Raw genomic sequence first — 22,933 nt, forward strand, 5'->3', positions numbered from 1 at the left:
ATTATTGTAACTTATCTTTGACCTGTCCAATATCAATTGTACAAATTGTGCTATATGATAAAACTGGACCAATAAAAAATCAAATCAAATCAAAGTCTGGGACTGACCTTACCTATGACTGAGCCTAAGGAATCTGTCCATTTAATGCCACTACAAACTGCTAAACGCATATATTTGCACAAATTGATTCATTATAATTATGAATCACTGATATCGTAGTTATAGAATACTAATTTTTTCCCCCTTTTCTGATTTTTTTCTTTTTGTGAAGTGCAAAATTTTATGTTTCTGTACATTTAAAGGAAGTGGCCAAACTTTGTATAACTTTGAAATCTTATCAAGCTCTGGGGCAACACTGTATAGCTTTAATTAAATAGTATTTCATTACAGATAAGTGAATCATATTGAATTGTATGTGAAAATCCCAGATGTTTTTGAAACTATTTGCCTAATCATTAGTACACAACATGAACAGGAATGCTCTCGAAACACTTCAATGGTGCGTGTCAAAGGCTACTACTTCTTCTGCTCCTGACTCTCCAGGCAAAATAATATTGTGTGTCCTGCCTTCCAAGACCCATAAACCCAGTAACAAATTTTGTTTGCAACCCTATACAACCAAACTTTTATTCATAAATTTTAGTGTGGTAATGAATAAAATACTTTTCAAATGCTAAGAAATACAGCCACTCAATTTCCTTGAGTCTTTACTTTGAAGATGTCATGGGAGAAAACCACAAGCTGGTTTCATGTGATCAATGTTTTCAGAATTAACAGTGGTTGGGATGGAAAAATAAGCCTGTTCAAGATATCTCACTATGTTTGATCTCAGATTATGTTACTAGGTTTCTACAACACATGGCTGTTAAATCAGATCTGAAAGCAGTTTTGCAGGTTACTTCTGTTACCTTTCTTGTAGACCAGTATAATCCTTCTTCCATCCATTGGGTACAGTTTTTTGTTCAAGGGCTGTACAGTGTATTATGGTCAGGACTAGTTTAAGGCCCAAATGACACATTCTATCACTTCGGGCGCCACAACTTTAAGATTTCTACATACGATGTATCACAATTACTAGCTTTCGCATGGGGCGTCAAGTTAAGGGCATCCAAGTGCAAGATTTGTATATAGTGCTGCGTAATCCATGTCTAAGTAAAAACTGACACGGGTGAAAGAAAATGAGGGAAAGGGGGAGTGTGATGCCAAATGATATGTCACTTGTAAGTAAAAATGTTCTTGATCTAGCCTAGATTAAAACGGGAGCTAACACGGCCACAAATTCTGTATAAATCAGATAAGAGACCCCATCAGGGTCTGCAACTTTGCTCAGTTATTACAACTTTAACTGTTTCTCGATGCAAGAGACACTAGTATCTAGGGCCTGGTGGGAGAACTAAAGTGGGGCAGTAACTTACATCTGTATCTTTCTTGGTCATAAAATATTTTAAAATAGATTTCAACATTTCTGCTTTTGCTTTGCTATGCTACCTTTGATTCTATTTCCTGCGTCTTCTTGTGCCTCGATAGTAAATTCTGGTGCCAATGACAGCCTTTACTTACAATCAGATTTTCCCTGGGTTTCATGAGACTTTTCATAAGATTCTACTACAGCAGCCACTGAAGTTTTATTGTTTCCATCTTGACAACCAAATGAGTTTCATTCAGCATCCCTTCTCTAATTATGCCCATAGGCTTTGTTTTACACATATTATGCAGATGGCACAATTTCTCTCAAAGAGTGTGCCATTTTCCTTTTATGTCAATCTTACAACACGGACAAGGGACTTCCGCTGATGATACATATGAGAAAAATTACCACCACAGCTGTATCTTGAGAAAGTCTTTATTCTATCATGACTAGGTTCAGCGGCACATTACCGCCATCCTCAGGCGCCACCACTGCCAAAAAAATATTTGATTTCCTTGACGCATTTACTGTGGGATCCTTGACACTAGCACACTTGGGCTAGCTTACATCAGCAGTCTACACTCAACACAGTGTTTCTTTTGCAGTCACTGTAGATCATGGATGGTCCCTCCTTGCATGAATTGTTCTACTAGACACAGTTCTTTAAAGAACTGTGAGGCAGTCATTACTTACAGCATTTTATGAGCACACACTGCATTACACGAATAACATGAAACAGCCAACAAACTAGTGATTTAGGCTACTGGTCATAGTGCTACTGCCAACAGTATGCCCTTGCTTCTCTCTGACAAAACACTGGTCTACTTTATATATAACCATCCGAGACTAACAAGTTTCAGCCTATTTTACAGCTTTCAAGAATAGTGTTAGCCTTCAAAAACTCTGCTCTTCTGCAAATGACTAATATAAATATGGGTTAAACAATTAATAACAAGCAATTTAAACAAATATTCAAAGACATAATTAATTAAGTAATAGCCTCTTGCTATCAAATGGATTGATCCTGCCCCAAAAGGATAATTTATGATGTGTGAATTTTGCACTGTCACAAATGGACTCATTCCTGACGAACTAAAATCATTGGGAACAGCTGACAATACAATAACTTTTCTTATATGCAGACATCAGTGGTTTTGATCACAATACAAAAGAGCAACCAACTGAAGAAGCAATACCCTATTTTTCCCTTCAAGTAATAGCATTCCTTCTAATTTAGTACATTATATTAAGCTGGCAACTAGGTAGCATAGTGATATTTTCTTGTTAGTATAGAGTACAGATTAAGTTTCTACAAGATGCTCCTTTTTTTGCTTATGTATGCCTTGACTCGTTCCACATCGCTCAATGTAGTTCTGGATGGGATCTACAAACATGTTGAATGAATAGATGAATGTTATATTTGATAACTTGGTTTGGGACATGCTCATAATTTAAAATATAAGTGATGTGGCTTCCACAGAAATATATTTCAGCAGTGAATAATTAAAAACAGAAGTTGTTTGTGAATAGTTGCGGGCAGAGCTCCAATAACTTACAGAATGCTGTAGAAAAACAGTCTAATAAAGTCAATTCAAATATTACAGTGGTGCAAGAGCTTGCACCAAGAATTCTCATATCCAATTTGATTATGATGCTGACATGGTTGTCTATGCCTGTCTGCCACTTTAAGCACATACAGTTTTTATGAGAGTTTACATAGTATGCAATGAAAGACAAAGATTGATCACAAAAATTACTTCATCTAATGTCCTTCCAGCAGCATTCAAGAAAATAGCAGTCTGCCTCCCACGCTTATATCATATGACGATTACATTCAGAGAAAACGGTACTCTCAACTGCAACTCAGTTGTGAGGCTGCGACTAACTGTAGTATCAATCGCAATGCATTATTCGCGATTTTCATTATTTGTTTACCTGATCTCCATATAAAATTAGCGAAGGGGTTCTTTTACTATCTATTACTATTACACAAAGCATCAACCGAAAACTTAGCTTCATTCACGCCGGTGACAGTTCGTGATTTAAGTCTTAAAATGCCTTTCCACAAATTTAATGCTTTATTGGTAGTTTTCGTTATAGTAGACGTTCAGAACGTAAATTCAACAGGTCTGCTGCAAAACCAAGCAACAAGATTACGTTATCTTGCAATACGATACCAGTCCCGTTTTGTGTTACATTACTAAAACAACATGAATTCGCGTGGTCCAATGAACCCTTTGGCGATTACAAACACACAAAAATTTTCAAAAATTACGACCTTACAATTAAATTGTTTATACACGATTCTAAGCTCTGAACTGAAATTTGTGTCATTCAACAAAGACACATTCGTGGGCTCGCGTCCGATTCATGCACGCAAATTCTCTCACCCTAAAAAAAGAAACATCAAAACTATGAACATGCAAATGTCTGTTACCTCATAGGGACGAAGATTCATCACTAAAACTTACAGTAGAACAAAAATTCCGCACAACCTTTTGGTTAGGGGTGTGCCTGTCAACATTCGCTCTCCGAGGTAAATATTAAATGACAGATAAATACTGCAGCTCCTTAGCCAACGTTCGTGTGTCTTACTTGTTCGAAACAGCAGTCAGCATTGACCAGAGTACTTTTCTTCTGAACAAAACTTAAATTTACCCCATCACATAGGCAAAATATAGCTGCAGCTACTCGTTTAGCACCCCAATACGCAATCAGGTCTATGCAATATTTGAGATATTCATTCAGAAGTCTAAATACCGATGAAAAAGCGTTCAGAAACTCCGCGAGGATAACATAAATATAATTTAACGTCGTTACGTTAAGAACAGCCCCAACTCTACCTGTGTTGGAGACGGCAACGACGCCATCTTCTTGAATACTACTGAAGTAACGTGATTGGTTGTAGTATACAGCATTCACCAATCGCAAGGACAATCAATAAAACGTCATTTTTGCAACTCCGGCGCAGTATTGAATACCAAATAATGCGCTCAAATTTAAACTTGTATTAGTTGTGGAATAATAGCACAGCCAAAATTATTGATTGTCCTAGTTCTGTGAGCTAGGCTGAAAGTCTGTAATCCAATGAACAGTCTCACTACAGACCCATAACATTATCGAGATCAATTACTCTATTGGTTTGGCGTGACACCTGCGTAAAGGAATGGATTTTTGTGTACTGTTAATTCCCTAAGTTAACAACCTCCCTATTTCACATAGGTGAGCCAATATAAAGTCAAAATGTACCGTATTTCAGAGGAAAATTGTGCTCAAAAGTTGGAATTCTTACTTCGATTTTCTAGATAACGTGGAGCGCGCTTCCCACCACCCGTGGCGAAAGCGCCCACACGAGACTATTTTTACGATTACATTTACCGTAGAGAATTGTATTCAATGTTACTCGTTCTATTTATAGGACAAACATCCTCAGACAAAAAACGATTGGAAAAAAACGCTGTCTACTAAAGCGAAACGGCATGCGGCTTTATGGCTGTGCTTAGAATTTCAAATGTTATTGCGTCCACTTTATTTTTGTGTATAGGACTTTGTTTCATCCATTTCAGTTATCGAATACGTGCATTCTATTCTACCAACCACCATAAATATTTACTTTCGTGTAATTAATAACTGACTAAACTTTAAAGTGAACTGTATTTTTAAGTAGATTGTTAGATGAAAACATTTGGTCTTCGTGTAACTTGCGGGTACCTTTTAAAAACAGCTTAAATTGTGTGTCTTTTGTGTAGAAGCTAAGAGGAAAAACAAGCTGTGATGTGCTGTACATCACTGCACTATATTGCTACTCGACCTTGTTGCCATTATGACAAGTTTCAAATGCCTAAAGGAACAAATTCTTAACTTTCCTTGACGTATTCGTCGATGACCAACCGAATAGATCTACGACATGTACCCGCACTGAAAGACCGTACCAACTTTTCATATTTCCCGCCTCAATGTCTTACCTTACGTTTTTCACAAAAATTGAGGTTCTCAACCGTAACGAAAATTGAGGATACACTTTAAAAATGAATCATGAACTATTTTATTGCTCTCCCTAACCGTAATCTGTTACTAGGATACCAGTAATTTGTGCCACTCTAAAATCGTATCTTTCGATACCAAGAATCGATTTATACAGTTGTGCGCCGTCACACTCGTAATCGGAGTTTCAGCTGATAGGGTCGAACTTTTCTTTATATACAGGAAAAAGCCAAACCACAGTCTAGACTGTGGTCAAACGGTAATAGCTGCGCAAAAAGAGTATATAGTGCTTATGTCATGTTTTTTTATGTTTTAAGTGCGATAAATGCAGGCAACAGCGACTTCTTATTTGTTGAGGTCTCTTTGGTAGAGGCTTGATTGATATTTGGGTGTGTGCAGGCGGACTGAGAAATCCATTTGTATGTATAGCACTAAAACGATCAGCCCTCTCGTATTCGTCAGATGATATGAGCGATGATCTGGACTTCACCAGACAAGGTTTAATAAAAAAAAAAAGATCTACAAATAGCTCTGTGGCTTGGCTCTAAAAGGGCCTATGTCAATATTTGTCAAAACTGGTTTTATTGGTGTACGTCCTATAGTTTCACATGCTCTTCATAATGTTAAAACGGCCAATGTCTAAGCCACATAAGATGAGAGATGCTGGGTTTTTAAGTTATAAGCCCCAAAGTGTTTTATCAAGTTTCCGATCGGCAATAAAGGGTGGATCTTGACATTGGCCTTTTCTGCTGACAGATGGTTTCAACAATTGAAACAGTGCTGTTACATTGGACTTAAATCTGGCGGGAATACACAATAATAAGAGTTGTTCCTTTAACATTTCCCCTTAGCATTCGGCACATTGTTAGTGAGGATTCTAGACAGTCTTGGTGGGCACAAATATGTTTCACAGAGGCTATAAGGAAGAGCTTGAGGAACAAACTGCACCTGAAATATCATCGCTAAAGTCATCTTTTTGCCTTGAAGGTAAGTTTACTGAAATAAACTGGTATCAGGAACATTTATCCCTAATTTTTCCAGCACAAGACCAGAAATTGACTGGTATCTCTACTTAATGCGAATCTAAAATATTATCAACTGTCTTTTAAATTTATTTCATTTTTATTTTCCTTAAGGTCACCCAGTACCAGTACACAAGGAAATTCACGTTCGTCATTATCGGCAGATGTGATTTCAAGTTTGATGAAGATGTATTTGAAGATTCTGATGAATATGTTCCAAGTGGTAGTGAAAGTAGTGATGAAAGCAATGATGGGGGGAGATATCTTCAAGGATTGAAGGAACTGATCTAATTCAATAGCAGCCTGGCAATGAAATAACAAAGTTCAGTTGAAGGGGGAGGAACTAAATTTGATCCACAGGATTCATCCAGAAAAAGAAAGCCAAACGAAAAATTATGGGAGAAAAATTGAAAAATTGGAAGAAAGAATTGAAAACTGCAGGAAAGGAATATGTGACGTTGAAAGGAAAAGTTATACCTGCTGAAGTTCTGAAATCATCGTGCAAGTGCAGGAAAAATTGTGGAGGAAAAGTAAATGACGATGAGAGAGAGAAAATATTCATAGAATATTACAAATTGTCCCCAGAAGCTCAAAATCAGTTCATAGCTAATCATGTGTCTGAGGAGGTACACCTGTACAGTGATTCGTGTACCGGACAAAACGGAAATATTTTTATTGCCATCACGTTTCTGAGAGTAGTGGGAGCATTAATGTTTCAGGGAAGACGTTTGGAAATTAACCATAAGTTTCTTGAAGTTGGACATACTCACATGGAAACTGACTCAGTTCATGCAGCCATTGAGAAGACAAAAAGACTACAACTGTTGAAGTAGAACTGCCATGAGACTGGGCCAAATTAATATGCATAGTTCCCCGAAAGTAACCCATAACTGCAACAGAGCTGGAACAAAAGGACTTCTACAACTTTAAAGACCTGATGAAAAGTCATTATCTGCATAAGAAAATTAACACAGAAGGGAATCCTATGATTTGGAACAAGATAAAATGGATGAAGTATCACGCAGGTATCCCAGGAATTGTCTCCTACAAACACAGATCAGAAGATCCATTCAAGGTAATAGATCTGAACAGAAAAAAAACTCGATGCTTGTCTTTGCCAAAACTTGCACCTATTTCTGATGCCATCATACTCATTTCAGAAATGAAATTAAAGGACTTAAGGAATCTCCTTCCGTACATCAATGTAAGCAGTCATCCATTCTACATGCAGTTCATCAATCACCTGAGAGCCAATACACAGTCAGATGAAAGAGATAAACAGATATCTCATGAAGGGGAGGATGAGAATCTTGACAATGATGGAAACGAGTGACATATTTTTCTCTCCCCTTTTACAGTATCAACCATGTTGTTGTTGTGGTCTTCAGTCCTGAGACTGATTTGATGCAGCTCTCCATGCTACTCTATCCTGTGCAAGCTTCATCATCTCCCAGTATCTACTGCAACCTACATCCTTCTGAATCTGCTTAGTGTATTCATCTCTTGGTCTCCCTCTACGATTTTTACCCTCCACACTGCCCTCCAATGCTAAATTTGTGATCCCTTGATGCCTCAGAACATGTCCTACCAACCGATCCCTTCTTCTAGTCAAGTTGTGCCACAAACTTCTCTTCTCCCCAATCCTATTCAATACCTCCTCATTAGTTACGTGATCTACCCACTTTATCTTCAGCATTCTTCTGTAGCACCACATTTCGAAAGCTTCTACTCTCTTCTTGTCCAAACTAGTTATCGTCCATGTTTCACTTCCATACATGGCTACACTCCATACAAATACTTTCAGAAATGACTTCCTGACACTTAAATCTATACTCGATGTTAACAAATTCCTCTCCTTGAGAAACGCTTTCCTTGCCATTGCCAGTCTACATTTTATATCCTCTCTACTTCGACCATCATCGGTTATTTTACTCCCTAAATAGCAAAACTCCTTTACTACTTTAAGTGTCTCATTTCCTAATCTAATTCCCTCAGCATCACCCGACTTAATTTGACTACATTCCATTATCCTCGTTTTGCTTTTGTTGATGTTCATCTTATATCCTCCTTCCAAGTCCTTTGCTGTCTCTGACAGAATTACAATGTCATCGGCGAACCTCAAAGTTTTTACTTCTTCTCCATGAATTTTAATACCTACTCCGAATTTTTCTTTTGTTTCCTTTACTGCTTGCTCAATATACAGATTGAATAACATCGGGGAGAGGCTACAACCCTGTCTTACTCCTTTCCCAACCACTGCTTCCCTTTCATGCCCCTCGACTCTTATAACTGCCATCTGGTTTCTGTACAAACTGTAAATAGCCTTTCGCTCCCTGTATTTTACCCCTGCCACCTTCAGAATTTGAAAGAGAGTATTCCAGTTAACATTGTCAAAAGCTTTCTCTAAGTCTACAAATGCTAGAAACGTAGGTTTGCCTTTCCTTAATATTTCTTCTAAGATAAGTCGTAAGGTCAGTATTGCCTCACGTGTTCCAACATTTCTACGGAATCCAAACTGATCTTCCCTGAGGTCGGCTTCTACCAGTTTTTCCATTCGTCTGTAAAGAATTCGCGTTAGTATTTTGCGGCTGTGACTTATTAAACTGATAGTTCGGTAATTTTCACATCTGTCAACACCTGCTTTCTTTGGGATTGGAATTATTATATTCTTCTTGAAGTCTGAGGGTATTTCTCCTGTCTCATACATCGTGCTCACCAGATGGTAGAGTTTTGTCATGACTGGCTCTCCCGAGGCCATCAGTAGTTCAAATGGAATGTTGTCTACTCCCGGGGCCTTGTTTCGACTCAGGTCTTTCAGTGCTCTGTCAAACTCTTCATGCAGTATCTTATCTCCCATTTCGTCTTCATCTACATCCTCTTCCATTTCCATAATATTGTCCTCAAGTACATCGCCCTTGTATAAACCCTCTATATACTCCTTCCACCTTTCTGCCTTCCCTTCTTTGCTTAGAACTGGGTTGCCATCTGAGCTCTTGATATTCATACATGTGGTTCTCTTCTCTCCAAAGGTCTCTTTAATTTTCCTGTAGGCAGTATCTATCTTACCCCTAGTGAGATAAGCCTCTACATCCTTACATTTGTCCTCTAGCCATCCCTGCTTAGCCATTTTGCACTTCCTGTCGATATCATTTTTGAGATGTTTGTATTCCTTTTTGCCTGCTTCATTTACTGCATTTTTATATTTTCTCCTTTCATCAATTAAATTCAATATTTCTTCTGTTACCCAAGGATTTCTATTAGCCCTCGTCTTTTTACCTACTTGATCCTCTGCTGCCTTCACTACTTCATCCCTCAGAGCTACCCATTCTTCTTCTACTGTATTTCTTTCCCCCATTCTTGTCAATTGTTCCCTTATGCTCTGCCTGAAACTCTCTACAACCTCTGGTTCTTTCAGTTTATCCAGGTCCCATCTCCTTAAATTCCCACCTTTTTGCAGTTTCTTCAGTTTTAATCTACGGGTTATAACCAATAGATTGTGGTCAGAATCCACATCTGCCCCAGGAAATGTCTTAAAATTTAAAACCTGGTTCCTAAATCTCTGTCTTACCATTATATAATCTATCTGATACCTTTTAGTATCTCCAGGATTCTTCCAGGTATACAACCTTCTTTTATGATTCTTGAACCAAGTGTTGGCTATGATTAAGTTATGCTCTGTGCAAAATTCTACAAGGCAGCTTCCTCTTTCATTCCTTCCCCCCCAATCCATATTCACCTACTATGTTTCCTTCTCTCCCTTTTCCTACTGACGAATTCCAGTCACCCATGACTATTAAATTTTCGTCTCCCTTCACTACCTGAATAATTTCTTTTATCTCGTCATACATTTCATCTATTTCTTCATCATCTGCAGAGGTAGTTGGCATATAAACTTGTACTACTGTAGTAGGCATGGGCTTTGTGTCTATCTTGGCCACAATAATGCGTTCACTATGCTGTTTGTAGTAGCTAACCCGCACTCCTATTTTTTATTCATTATTAAACCTACTCCTGCATTACCCCAATTTGATTTTGTATTTATAACCCTGTAATCACCTGACCAAAAGTCTTGTTCTTCCTGCCTCCGAATTTAAGTAATTCCCACTATATCTAAGTTTAACCTATCCATTTCCCTTTTTAAATTTTCTAACCTACCAGCCCGATTAAGGGATCTGACATTCCACACTCCGATCCGTAGAACGCCAGTTTTCTTTCTCCTGATAACGACGTCCTCCTGAGTAGTCCCCGCCCGAAGATCCGAATGGGGAACTATTTTACCTCCGGAATATTTTACCCAAGAGGACGCCATCATCATTTAATCATACAGTAGAGCTGCATGTCCTCGGGAAAAATTACGGCTGTAGTTTCCCCTTGCTTTCAGCCGTTCGCAGTACCAGCACAGCAAGGCCATTTTGGTTAATGTTACAAGGCCAGATCAGTCAATCATCCAGACTGTTGCCCCTGCAACTACTGAAAAGGCTGCTGCCCCTCTTCAGGAACCACATGTTTGTCTGGCCTCTCAACAGATACCCCTCCGTTGTGGTTGCATCTACGGTACGGCCATCTGTATCGCTGAGGCACGCAAGCCTCCCCACCAACGGCAAGGTCCATGGTTCATGGGGGGGTATCAACCATAGTGTATGCAAATTATTTGTATGATATTAAGAATTGTGAATAAAGTTTCCCCCATGATTATGAGTCCAAAAAGTGTTTTAATGATTTACGGTGATAAAATGTGAGTTTTGGAACACATAACAGTTGCTATCAGTTACTAAATTCTAGAGGAATGAATAAAGTGATTTAATTAATGAGTACAGGGACATATTTATCTTAAAATTACTTGTTTCCGGTTATTCCGTGTACCTGACCCTGATGTTCAAAGGGCCAATGTCAAATGATTTTAAAAAGGGCCAATGTCCTCATAAGTCCTTTAATTTTGAAGTTGAAAATTATAGAAATGCATTAGTTAAAAATAAGCTTTAGTTAAGATGATTTACTGTAATGATAGTAACAAATAGCCCAAAATATACTGTTAACAGTTGTCAGAAAATGACAGAAAATATTCAGAAGCTTATAACTTAAAACTAAGATTCTTGACATTGGCCCTTTTACAACCAAGGCACAGAATTTTATCCTAGCAATTGTGCTATTGTGGTACGCTATCAGTTGCACTACCATTGCTAATTAGTACTACTACTACTATTACCACTACTACTACAAGTTTATTCACAACATCCTGACCATGCCATGTTTTCAGGCAGTAAAAATACAGGGTACCTTCAGAAGTGCTGGACGGACGGACGCAGAACAGTGTACAATCATGAAACAGGAACAGTCTAGAAACCAACTGAGCACTGCACTCAGAACAGCGCACTACCACGGAACTAAATCACTCTAGGAGACAAACTGAACACTGTTGTCTGGAATCAAGTGTTGCTACCACATCTTTTGGATCCTATCGTTGGCTGTGTTGTAAGAATGGAAAGGAGGGAGGCGCTACAGTTAATTAGGGCAGGTGATTCTGTGTCTGTGAACAACTAATTCCTCATCACTCAGCATTGGCGAAACTCTTGGTATTTTGCTGTGAGGAGCAGTGACAACTTATTGGCCAGAATGCCACGAGGATAATGATATCCAAGACGAAGCATTTTTGTCATGTTGTAAACATAACAACCCCCTCTGTAGCTGAATGGCAATGTTCACGATTTTGACCTAGAGAACTTGGGCTCGATTACTGGTGTCTGCACCAACTGAAACTGACACACTCCTCACTGAAATGGTGTCGAATGAGAATATCTGCACCAAGCTGAGAGCCACACAAGATTTCTTATTTATTTATCTGTAAACATTGTGATAAAAATATACATGCTGAACAGCAAAAACTGACACATGTGAAAGTATGAGACAGCAGAAACAAAAACTATTAAATCGGAGTCCAACTGCGAGTGTATGGCTAATAGCCATCACTAAGTTTAGTACGAAATATTATCCTAGTTACAACAAATGAATTTGAAATATAAACTTTTCGGTTTATCGACATTTTAATGCTTTCAATTTTGGCCATGGCCTAGGACTTGGGTGTCCGCAGAAATATTTCCAAGAGCGGGCAAGATTCAAAATTTGCCAGTTTTGATATGACTGCCTCGGTGAGCATTGTGCCACAAGAACTAAATTTGACAAAAAGTACAAGAAACGTACTGTATCTCAAAAGATTCATAGTTCTCTACTTTCTGTTTTGCTTTGATAACTAAACAGTAGGCATATTTCAATATTATAAGCAAAGTACATCTATTTATGTTATTGATATGATTATAGATTTTGATTCAACGACCTAAAATAACTTCCACATGTGATTAAATCCAGGGTATCCACTCTGATTATAAAACTTCACATCTGTTCACATTAAAGAATATATTGCATTACTTTCAAGATCTCTATTTTTTTTAGTGTCGACTACCATAACTAAAGTTGGACAAAATGTGTTTTGAAAGTTACTTTTGTAGGTTGGTTAGGTAAAGTGCAGCCCAGGACCACTACCGAGTAGATGAACATGTGACGCCTCCAAAAACACTCTCAAATCGGCCGATGGCACCAGCTTTCGGTAGACTAGGGTTACACCAAAATAATCTGCGTCTCTTCAGTTTGACATGTTATTGTGCAACATGCCAACAAGAATACAGGATTCGTGACTCCATAATCACACTTGGCATTGTGTAGCACTCATAGACTTTTACAGTGACAGTTTGATAAGTCTGCTAAATTTCGACGAAAGAGCAGATTTTCGTTGCGTCTTCATGTTCTATGCTTGATTATTCCAAGTATCGTACAAAGAATTTCAACAATGTGCAACATGCAGTTCATTGTTGACAGCCATCTGAATTGGTCATTGTTTTAGCTACGTTTGAAAATCGACAAAGTCTAATTTCATGTTGTTATTAAACATTATTATTTGAAGGGTTGGACTGCTTCACAAATCAAAACAGAAGCAGATGAAGTTCGTGGGAATTCTGCACTGTCACAGAAAACTATTTACTTTTGTATCAATGAATTTAAACGTTGTTGGACAATTGCCGAAGACAAAGCGCGCTCCTGCCATCCAATTAAGGTCACCATAAGGGACACCATTGACAAAATCCGTGATACGGAAATGAAAGACCCCTAATAAAAATTCGCGAGATAGCTCAGACTGTAGCCACCTCAACTGAGCATGGGCATAACATCCTGCACAAACTGGCTACGAAGAAGCTGTGTGAGCCGTGATTGGCACGGTTGCTTAGTCGACCAAAAGCGCATCTGGCACAAAATTTCAGCATAAGATGTGTAACACCCCACCCATCACTTATCTGGTTTTGGCGTGTGTTCACCCAGCTAATTGACTAACAGATCAACAGAGAGCGCAAAACTGTCGCAATATCGGATAACACAAAGAAAGTAATAAGGCCCTGTGACTCCTGATCGAACTGTGGTGACAGTGTTGACATTAACTGATTCAGAATTGATCCCTTTCAATTAAAAATGGGTGCACATTGATGTTATATTCAGCTATTGAACACCAGATGCAAATGTTGAACATTAAATTAATTTAGAAAGTGACTTGGGATTTCAACTACTTGATTGAAAACAGATGCAGTTGATTAGCACAAATTTATTTTAACTCACGACCTTCAATCATCACATTACATGACTCTCCTAACAGGCAGTGGGAATAAATTGCGTTTACATGGAGTAAAACGATATAAATCAAAATTAATTCTTATCGACTGACCCAGGCGTAATGCAAAGTGCAAGAAGAATTCTACAATACACGGCCCATGAAACCCTCGTGGAAACTTTGCTGGCGTAAACCAACAAATTAATCAGGCCTAACTCAAGCTGTAGTGGGCGCAATATCACCGAATTCAGCGTGGCGGGGAGGCGTCGTTGTGCGGACGTCGGCCAGCCTCATGGTGCTGCAAGGCTGCACCCGTCTATTCACTCCTAGCTATCTTCCTCAGTACATAGCTGAACGAAAACTTTCTATCTCCAAGCTCAATCGTTCCGTTTGCTAAGTCTTATACTGTAGAGAAGCTCACTCTCTCTCAGGGAATCTGAGTAAAGAGCGCCACGTCCGCACTCCAGGCAAGCTGGGAACGGAAGACTTCTACCAAGACTTCTGCCAGTCCGCTCTTCGCCTCGGTTTCCTCTCCAGCAAAATAACTTACGCCAATTGCAGCGCAAGTCGCGTTAATTATGCGTCGCTTCCCAGCGCCGACCAATGCTCTGGGAAGTGAACAAATTCCCACTAACTTTCCCTTCCTCTAAACTTCTGCTATTTAGCTCCTCCCAGGCCACCCATCAAGGTTAGCATCTGCATAAAACACCAATTTTTCCGAAATTCTGACTCCCAGGAGAGTACTTCAAATTCCTTTGTCCTATGTTCCCATCAGAGGCCAGCATATTTCATTCTGTCGCTCTTCACCTGATTTACTTCAGACTCTGCGGACCGTGAATTCAGCTTGAAGTTGCTATAGTCACGGACACGCATATTTCGGCCTCTGTTGACCGCTCCACCGTAGCTTTGCGCGGCTTTCTGGCGTGTTTCACTGAAAATGGGACAACGGACATTTATCAACAGGTGTACAAGTTCTCCATCTGCTTCCTGGTGCACCAGCATGGGGTCAAGCACCCACTCACTGTCACTCATCTTAAGGCAGCTGGAGGCCGCGCCCCGTTACCGCTTTCTCAGAGCTTGAGCCACCCTGAGCTGCCTATTGTCGCTTCCCTTCGCCGTTCCCCAGCCAGCTACGTTCAACTCTGAATACTTCCCTGGGATAAACTAGCCTCCAGTAAATCGATGCTTTCCAAATGTTTTCATGTCGTGTGAATTACTTTAAAACCATCACCCAACATTAATTATTCCAATACATCCATACTATACCCTCTACAAGATGCATTGCGCCTTGTCAGTCATTTTTGTTCAGTCCTACTGTTTGCTCAACGTGAGTTCAGTGATCTTTAATGACTCCATGTAAGGGGCATAGTTCTTGCCATCTTACAGATGTTTTGCGCCAATTTGTGATTTTTGATGAAACTTGGATCCATGATTACACACCAGAGTCAAAAGGCAATCAGAACGATGGACAAAGGCTGATGACAGTGCACCATAGAAGGCAAAGACCTTTTTGTTAGTTTGTAAGATGATGGCCACGTTTTATTTTTTTTATTCTCAAGGGAAATCCATATAGATTGATTGTCATATAGTTTGAAACTTGTGTTGGCTGAAAAAAGACCAAGGCTGGCACACAAAGAAGTCCCCTTTCACCAGGATAATGCACCATTCCTCCCATCAGCGACAATAATGGCGAAAGTGCATGATATCCACTTACATCTACATCTACATCTACGTGATTACTCTGCTATTCACAATAAAGTGCCTGGCAGAGGGTTCAACGAACCACCTTTAAGATGTCTCTCTACTGTTCCACTCTCGAATGGCACGTGGGAAAAACGAGTACCTAAATTTTTCTGTGTGAGCCCTGATTTCTCTTATTTTATCGTGATGATCATTTCTCCCTATGTAGGTGGGTGCCAACAGAATGTTTTCGCAATTGGAGGAGAAAACTGGTGATTGAAACTTCATTAGAAGATCCCGTCGCAAAGAAAAACGCCTTTGTTTTAATGATTGTCACTCCAATTCACGTATCATGACTGTGACACTATCTCCCCTATTTCGCGATAATACTTTTTCGATGTCATCCGTCAGTCCCACCTGATGTGGATCCCACACCGCACAGCAATTCTCCAGAATAGGACGGACAAGCGTGGTGTAAGCAGTCTCTTTAGTAGACCTGTTGCACCTTCCAAGTCTTGTGCCAATGAAAAGCAGTCTTTGGTTTGCTCTGCCCACAATACTATCTATGTGCTCGTTCCAATTTTGGTTACTTGTAATAGTAATCCCTAAGTATTTAGCTGAATTTACAGCCTTCATATTTTGTGACTTATCGCGTAATCGAAATTTAGCTGATTACTTTTAGTACTCATGTGAATAACTTCACACTTTTCTTTATTCAGGGTCAACTGCCACTTTTCGCACCATGCAGATATCTTATCTAAATCATTTTGCAAGTCGTTTTGATCATCTGATGGCTTTACAAGACGGTAAATGACAGCATCATCTGCAAACAATCTAAGACGGCTACTCAGATTGTTTCCTATCTCGTTAATATAGATCAGGAACAATAGAGGGCCTATAACACTTCCTTGGGTTCAAATGGTTCAAATGGCTCTGAGCACTATGGAACTTAACTTCTGTGGTCATCAGTCCCCTAGAACTTAGAACTACTTAAACCTAACTAACCTAGGGACCTCACACACATCCATGCCCGAGGCAGGATTCGAACCTGCGACCGCAGCGGTCGCGCGGTTCCAGACTGCAGCGCCTAGAACCGCTCGGCCACTCCGGCCGGCACTTCCTTGGGAAACGCCGGATATTACTTCTGTTTTACTCGATGACTTTCCGTCTGTTACTACGAACTGTGACCTTTCTGACAGGAAATCACGAATCCAGTCGCACAACTGAGGCGATACTGCGTAGGCACGCAGTTTGGTAAGGAGACGCTTGTGAGGAATTGTGTCGAAAGCCTTCTGGAAATCTAAAAATATGGAAGCAATTTGACATCGCCCGTCAATAGCACTTATTACTTCATAAGTATAAAGAGCTAGTTGTGTTTCACAAGAATGATATTTTCTGAATCCGTGCTGACTATGTGTTAATAAATCATTTTCTTCGAGGTACTTCGTAATGTTCGAATATAGTATATGTTCCAGAACCCTACTGCAAATATATAGGCCTGTAATTCAGCAGATTATTCCTACTTCCCTTTTTGGGTATTGGTGTGACTTGAGCAATTTTGCAGTCTTTAGGTACGGATCTTTCTGTGAGCGAGTGGTTGTATATAATTGCTAAATATGGAGCTATTTTATCAGCATACTTTGAGAGGAACCTGAGAAGTATACAATCTGGACGGAGGCCTTGCCTTTATTAAGTGATTTAAGCTGCCTTGTTACACCGAGGATATCTACTTCTATGTTTCTCATCTTGGCAGTTGTTCTTGATTTGAATTCAGGAATATTTACTTCGTCTTCTTTGGTGAAGGAGTTTCGGGAAACCGTGTTTAATAACTCTGCTTTAGTGGCACTGTCATCAGTGAGTTCACCGTTGTTATCGCGCAGCGAAGGTATTGATTGCGTCTTGCCACTGGTTTGCTTTATGTATGACCAGAATCTCTTTGGGTTTTCTGCTAGATTTTGAGACAGAATTTCGTTGTGGAAATTATTAAAAGCATCTCGCATTGCAGTACGCGCTATATTTCGAACTTCTGTAAAACTTTACCAATCTTGGGGATTTGGCGTTCTTTTAAATTTGGCATGCTTATTTCGTTGCTTCTGCAACAACGATCTGACACGTTTTGTGTACCATGGGGGATCAGTACCATCACTTATTAATTTATGTGGTATATATCAACTGCTGTCGATACTACCGCTATGAAATCAATCCACAACGTTTCTACACTTACATGATCAGATCGGAAGGAGTGAAGACTGCCTCTCTAAAAGGCGTTAAGAGCATTTTTATCAGCTTTTTTTAAATAGATATACTTTGCATTTCTTTTTTAAGGTTGTAGGTGTTACGGTATTCAGCCTAGCAGCAACTGCCTTGTGGTCGTTAATCCCTGTATTCGTCATAATATTCACTATTTGTCCAGGATTATTTGTTGCTAAAAGGTCAAGTATGCTTTCGCAACCATTTACGCTTCGAGTGTGGTAATTGTTGAAAATAATTTTCTGAGAAAGCATTCAGTGCAATTTCGGATGACGTTTTATATCTGCCGCCGGCTTTAAACGCATAATTTTTCAGCATATCGAGGGTAGATTGAAATCACCACCGACTATAATTGTATGAGCGGGGTACTTGCTTGAAATGAGACTCAAGTTTTCTTTGAACTGTTCAGCAACTATATCTTCTGAGTCGGGAGTCGGTAAAACGCTGCAGTTAATAGTTTAGTCCGATTGTTAGGTATAACCTCTACCCATACTACACTCCTGGAAATGGAAAAAAGAACACATTGACACCGGTGTGTCAGACCCACCATACTTGCTCCGGACACTGCGAGAGGGCTGTACAAGCAATGATCACACTCACGGCACAGCGGACACACCAGGAACCGCGGTGTTGGCCGTCGAATGGCGCTAGCTGCGCAGCATTTGTGCACCGCCGCCGTCAGTGTCAGCCGGTTTGCCGTGGCATACCGAGCTCCATCGCAGCGTGGACGTGAACCGTATGTGCAGTTGACGGACTTTGAGCGAGGGCGTATAGTGGGCATGCGGGAGGCCGGGTGGACGTACCGCCGAATTGCTCAACACGTGGGGCGTGAGGTCTCCACAGTACATCGATGTTGTCGCCAGTGGTCGGCGGAAGGTGCACGTGCCCGTCGACCTGGGACCGGACCGCAGCGACGCACGGATGCACGCCAAGACCGTAGGATCCTACGCAGTGCCGTAGGGGACCGCACCGCCACTTCCCAGCAAATTAGGGACACTGTTGCTCCTGGGGTATCGGCGAGGACCATTCGCAACCGTCTCCATGAAGCTGGGCTACGGTCCCACACACCGTTAGGCCGTCTTCCGCTCACGCCCCAACATCGTGCAGCCCGCCTACAGTGGTGTCGCGACAGGCGTGAATGGAGGGACGAATAGAGACGTGTCGTCTTCAGCGATGAGAGTCGCTTCTGCCTTGGTGCCAATGATGGTCGTATGCATGTTTGGCGCCGTGCAGGTGAGCGCCACAATCAGGACTGCATACGACCGAGGCACACAGGGCCAACACCCGGCATCATGGTGTGGGGAGCGATCTCCTACACTGGCCGTACACCACTGGTGATCGTCGAGGGGACACTGAATAGTGCACGGTACATCCAAACCGTCATCGAACCCATCGTTCTACCATTCCTAGACCGGCAAGGGAACTTGCTGTTCCAACAGGACAATGCACGTCCGCATGTATCCCGTGCCACCCAACGTGCTCTAGAAGGTGTAAGTCAACTACCCTGGCCAGCAAGATCTCCGGATCTGTCCCCCATTGAGCATGTTTGGGACTGGATGAAGCGTCGTCTCACGCGGTCTGCACATCCAGCACGAACGCTGGTCCAACTGAGGCGCCAGGTGGAAATGGCATGGCAAGCCATTCCACAGGACTACATCCAGCATCTCTACGATCGTCTCCATGGGAGAATAGCAGCCTGTATTGCTGCGAAAGGTGGATATACACTGTACTAGTGCCGACATTGTGCATGCTCTGTTGCCTGTGTCTATGTGCCTGTGGTTCTGTCAGTGTGATCATGTGATGTATCTGACCCCAGGAATGTGTCAATAAAGTTTCCCCTTCCTGGGACAATGAATTCACGGTGTTCTTATTTCAATTTCCAGGAGTGTATTTCACACGAACTATTACTTCAATTTCGCTACAAGGCAAACTACCTCTCACAGCAATAAATACTCCACCACCAATTGTATTTAATCTATCCTTTCTGAACACTGTTAGATCATTTGAAAAAGTTCGGCTGAACTTATTTCCAGCTTTAGCCAGCTCTCTGTACCGACAACTATTTGAGCTTTGGTGCTTTCTGTTAGTGCTTGGAGCTCTGGTTCTTTTCCAACACAGCTACGACAATTTACAAGTGCAATACCAATCGTTTCTACAACTACCTTACTGTGTTTTACCTGCCCACATGTGGTGTTAACATTGGCACATGCACGGATCAGCAGCTGCGGAGGCCCATCATCAGTAGTGTTCAGACACACTTGTACTCTACCCAGCATTAACGTCTGGTGTTAACTTCCGCCACAGTTCACTGCCTGTCCTTCTTTACCTATCTGTCCAGACTATGATGTCCAACATCTGTAATGATGGGGGCCACCCAAATCCAAGACGTCAGGATGTGGTTTCACCTTGGTTTCCCCACGTGTCGGAGACACTCACCACAGCACTCCTCGAACAACCGACAAGTCCTGCAGTTTCTAAGATACTCGTGCTGAGCCCTATGGGCCATCACAATTTGCCCTCGATCAGACTGAGATAGAACGCGCGCCTTCCCCATTCTACACACAGACAGCATGCTCACTGATAAGTACATGCACCATGTGTGTGTCTGGCTAGCAGTCATTCATCGCCAGGTGACGCTGCTATCACCTTTACGGGTTTATATCGATAGTAGGTCGGTGGTCATAATGTTCTGGCTGATCAGAGCACAGTGACTGCTGTAGTATCGTCTAGATATCGCAGTACCATGACACAGTAGCCGACTCAAATCGATAGCATAGGCATTAGCGAGGACTCGCTGCATTCCACAACTACAGATGGCAATGCAGCACCCTTGTGCTGAACTCATTATGGTGTCTTTTGTGTCGTCTCGTTGTCACTGTAGGCTTGTGCCATGGGAAGCAAGGAGAGGATGTTGTTTGGTGGCCAGTATCCTCTTTCTATAAGACAACTGCACGCATCTATTAACAGGGTTCGTTATTAATGTACACAGAGAGCTACTTAACTTAAGATAGTCCAGGTGTTGTGATACAAGCTCTTCCACAATAGACCATGTTAGTCTCACTGCTGGTGAAGCACAAGTCCGCTATGTACACTACACTGGTCGCTAGGTACTGACCGACTCTCAGCTAGAGGCTGAGCTAACTGCGACTGCGACTCCCAATGGGCTGTGACTGAAGACTCAGCTCGTTGACTCACTGGATGACTGACTGTGCCTCTGATCAGAGACAGTGATCTAAATACTGGCAGCTGAGAGGGCGTTGGCGGCGCGTTTCTTGCGAGTTTGACCTCTCTCCTGATAGGCTCACTTGCTCCGGTGCCTTCTTCTCGTAGCCTCTTTGCAATCGGAGTGCTGGTGACAGCTTATGGAACGGCTTGCCATGCAATTTCCACCTGGCGCCTCAGTTGGACCAGCGTTCGTGCTGGACGTGCAGACCGCGTGAGACGACGCTTCATCCAGTCCCAAACATGCTCAGTGGGGGACAGATCTGGAGATCTTGCTGGCCAGGGTAGTTGACTTACACCTTCTAGAGCACGTTGGGTGGCACGGGATACATGCGGACGTGCATTGTCCTGTTGGAACAGCAAGTTCCCTTGCCGGTCTAGGAATGGTAGAACGATGGGTTCGATGACGGTTTGGATGTACCGTGCACTATTCAGTGTCCCCTCGACGATCACCAGTGGTGTACGGCCAGTGTAGGAGATCGCTCCCCACACCATGATGCCGGGTGTTGGCCCTGTGTGCCTCGGTCGTATGCAGTCCTGATTGTGGCGCTCACCTGCACGGCGCCAAACACGCATACGACCATCATTGGCACCAAGGCAGAAGCGACTCTCATCGCTGAAGACGACACGTCTCCATTCGTCCCTCCATTCACGCCTGTCGCGACACCACTGGAGGCGGGCTGCACGATGTTGGGGCGTGAGCGGAAGACGGCCTAACGGTGTGCGGGACCGTAGCCCAGCTTCATGGAGACGGTTGCGAATGGTCCTCGCCGATACCCCAGGAGCAACAGTGTCCCTAATTTGCTGGGAAGTGGCGGTGCGGTCCCCTACGGCACTGCGTAGGATCCTACGGTCTTGGCGTGCATCCGTGCGTCGCTGCGGTCCGGTCCCAGGTCGACGGGCACGTGCACCTTCCGCCGACCACTGGCGACAACATCGATGTACTGTGGAGACCTCACGCCCCACGTGTTGAGCAATTCGGCGGTACGTCCACCCGGCCTCCCGCATGCCCACTATACGCCCTCGCTCAAAGTCCGTCAACTGCACATACGGTTCACGTCCACGCTGTCGCGGCATGCTACCAGTGTTAAAGACTGCGATGGAGCTCCGTATGCCACGGCAAACTGGCTGACACTGACGGCGGCGGTGCACAAATGCTGCGCAGCTAGCGCCATTCGACGGCCAACACCGCGGTTCCTGGTGTGTCCGCTGTGCCGTGCGTGTGATCATTGCTTGTACAGCCCTCTCGCAGTGTCCGGAGCAAGTATGGTGGGTCTGACACACCGGTGTCAATGTGTTCTTTTTTCCATTTCCAGGAGTGTATATAAGAGCCAATGCATTTCTGGATCACGCCTCTTTCTCAGCGCCCGCTGTTGCCATGTACCCTGAAAAGAACTAGATCGCACGTGGCAAAGTGATAGTTGCGGACCACTGGTGGCGCCGGATGCTGCGATGGGTGTAGCAACTGTAGCAGAGTGCAGTGGCAGCGGCCATGCAGATATTCTGCCGGTGATGGTCCGTCTCGTGGCCAGGAGCGATAGGAGACGAGAAAGAGTTGCAGCGCCTGTTCTCGTGTGTGGATGGTGCAAAGCTTGGCCATCTCTTGCTGGAAAGTGCGTACGAAGCGTTCTGCTTCACCGTTGGATTGCGGGTGTAACGGAGTACTTGTTAGATGACGAATCCCACTGTGTTTACAAAACCGTTCAACATCACGTG

General features: G+C 42.3%; 1 protein-coding gene across 4 annotated transcripts in view; it reads right to left on the reverse strand.

Annotated features, from left to right (window-relative positions):
- LOC126175977 (epidermal growth factor receptor substrate 15-like 1) overlaps positions 1-4,278 on the reverse strand; it is a 211,078-nt gene extending 206,800 nt beyond the window's left edge. For all 4 annotated transcript variants that reach the window (XM_049923083.1, XM_049923082.1, XM_049923080.1 and 1 more), the window contains exon 1: positions 4,252-4,278. In XM_049923083.1, the coding sequence (XP_049779040.1) occupies positions 4,252-4,278 (27 nt within the window). The remainder of the gene's footprint in view (positions 1-4,251) is intronic.
- Between the last annotated feature and the right edge of the window lie 18,655 nt (positions 4,279-22,933).

Source organism: Schistocerca cancellata, chromosome 3 (assembly GCF_023864275.1).
Source record: "Schistocerca cancellata isolate TAMUIC-IGC-003103 chromosome 3, iqSchCanc2.1, whole genome shotgun sequence".
Taxonomy (NCBI): domain Eukaryota; kingdom Metazoa; phylum Arthropoda; class Insecta; order Orthoptera; family Acrididae; genus Schistocerca; species Schistocerca cancellata.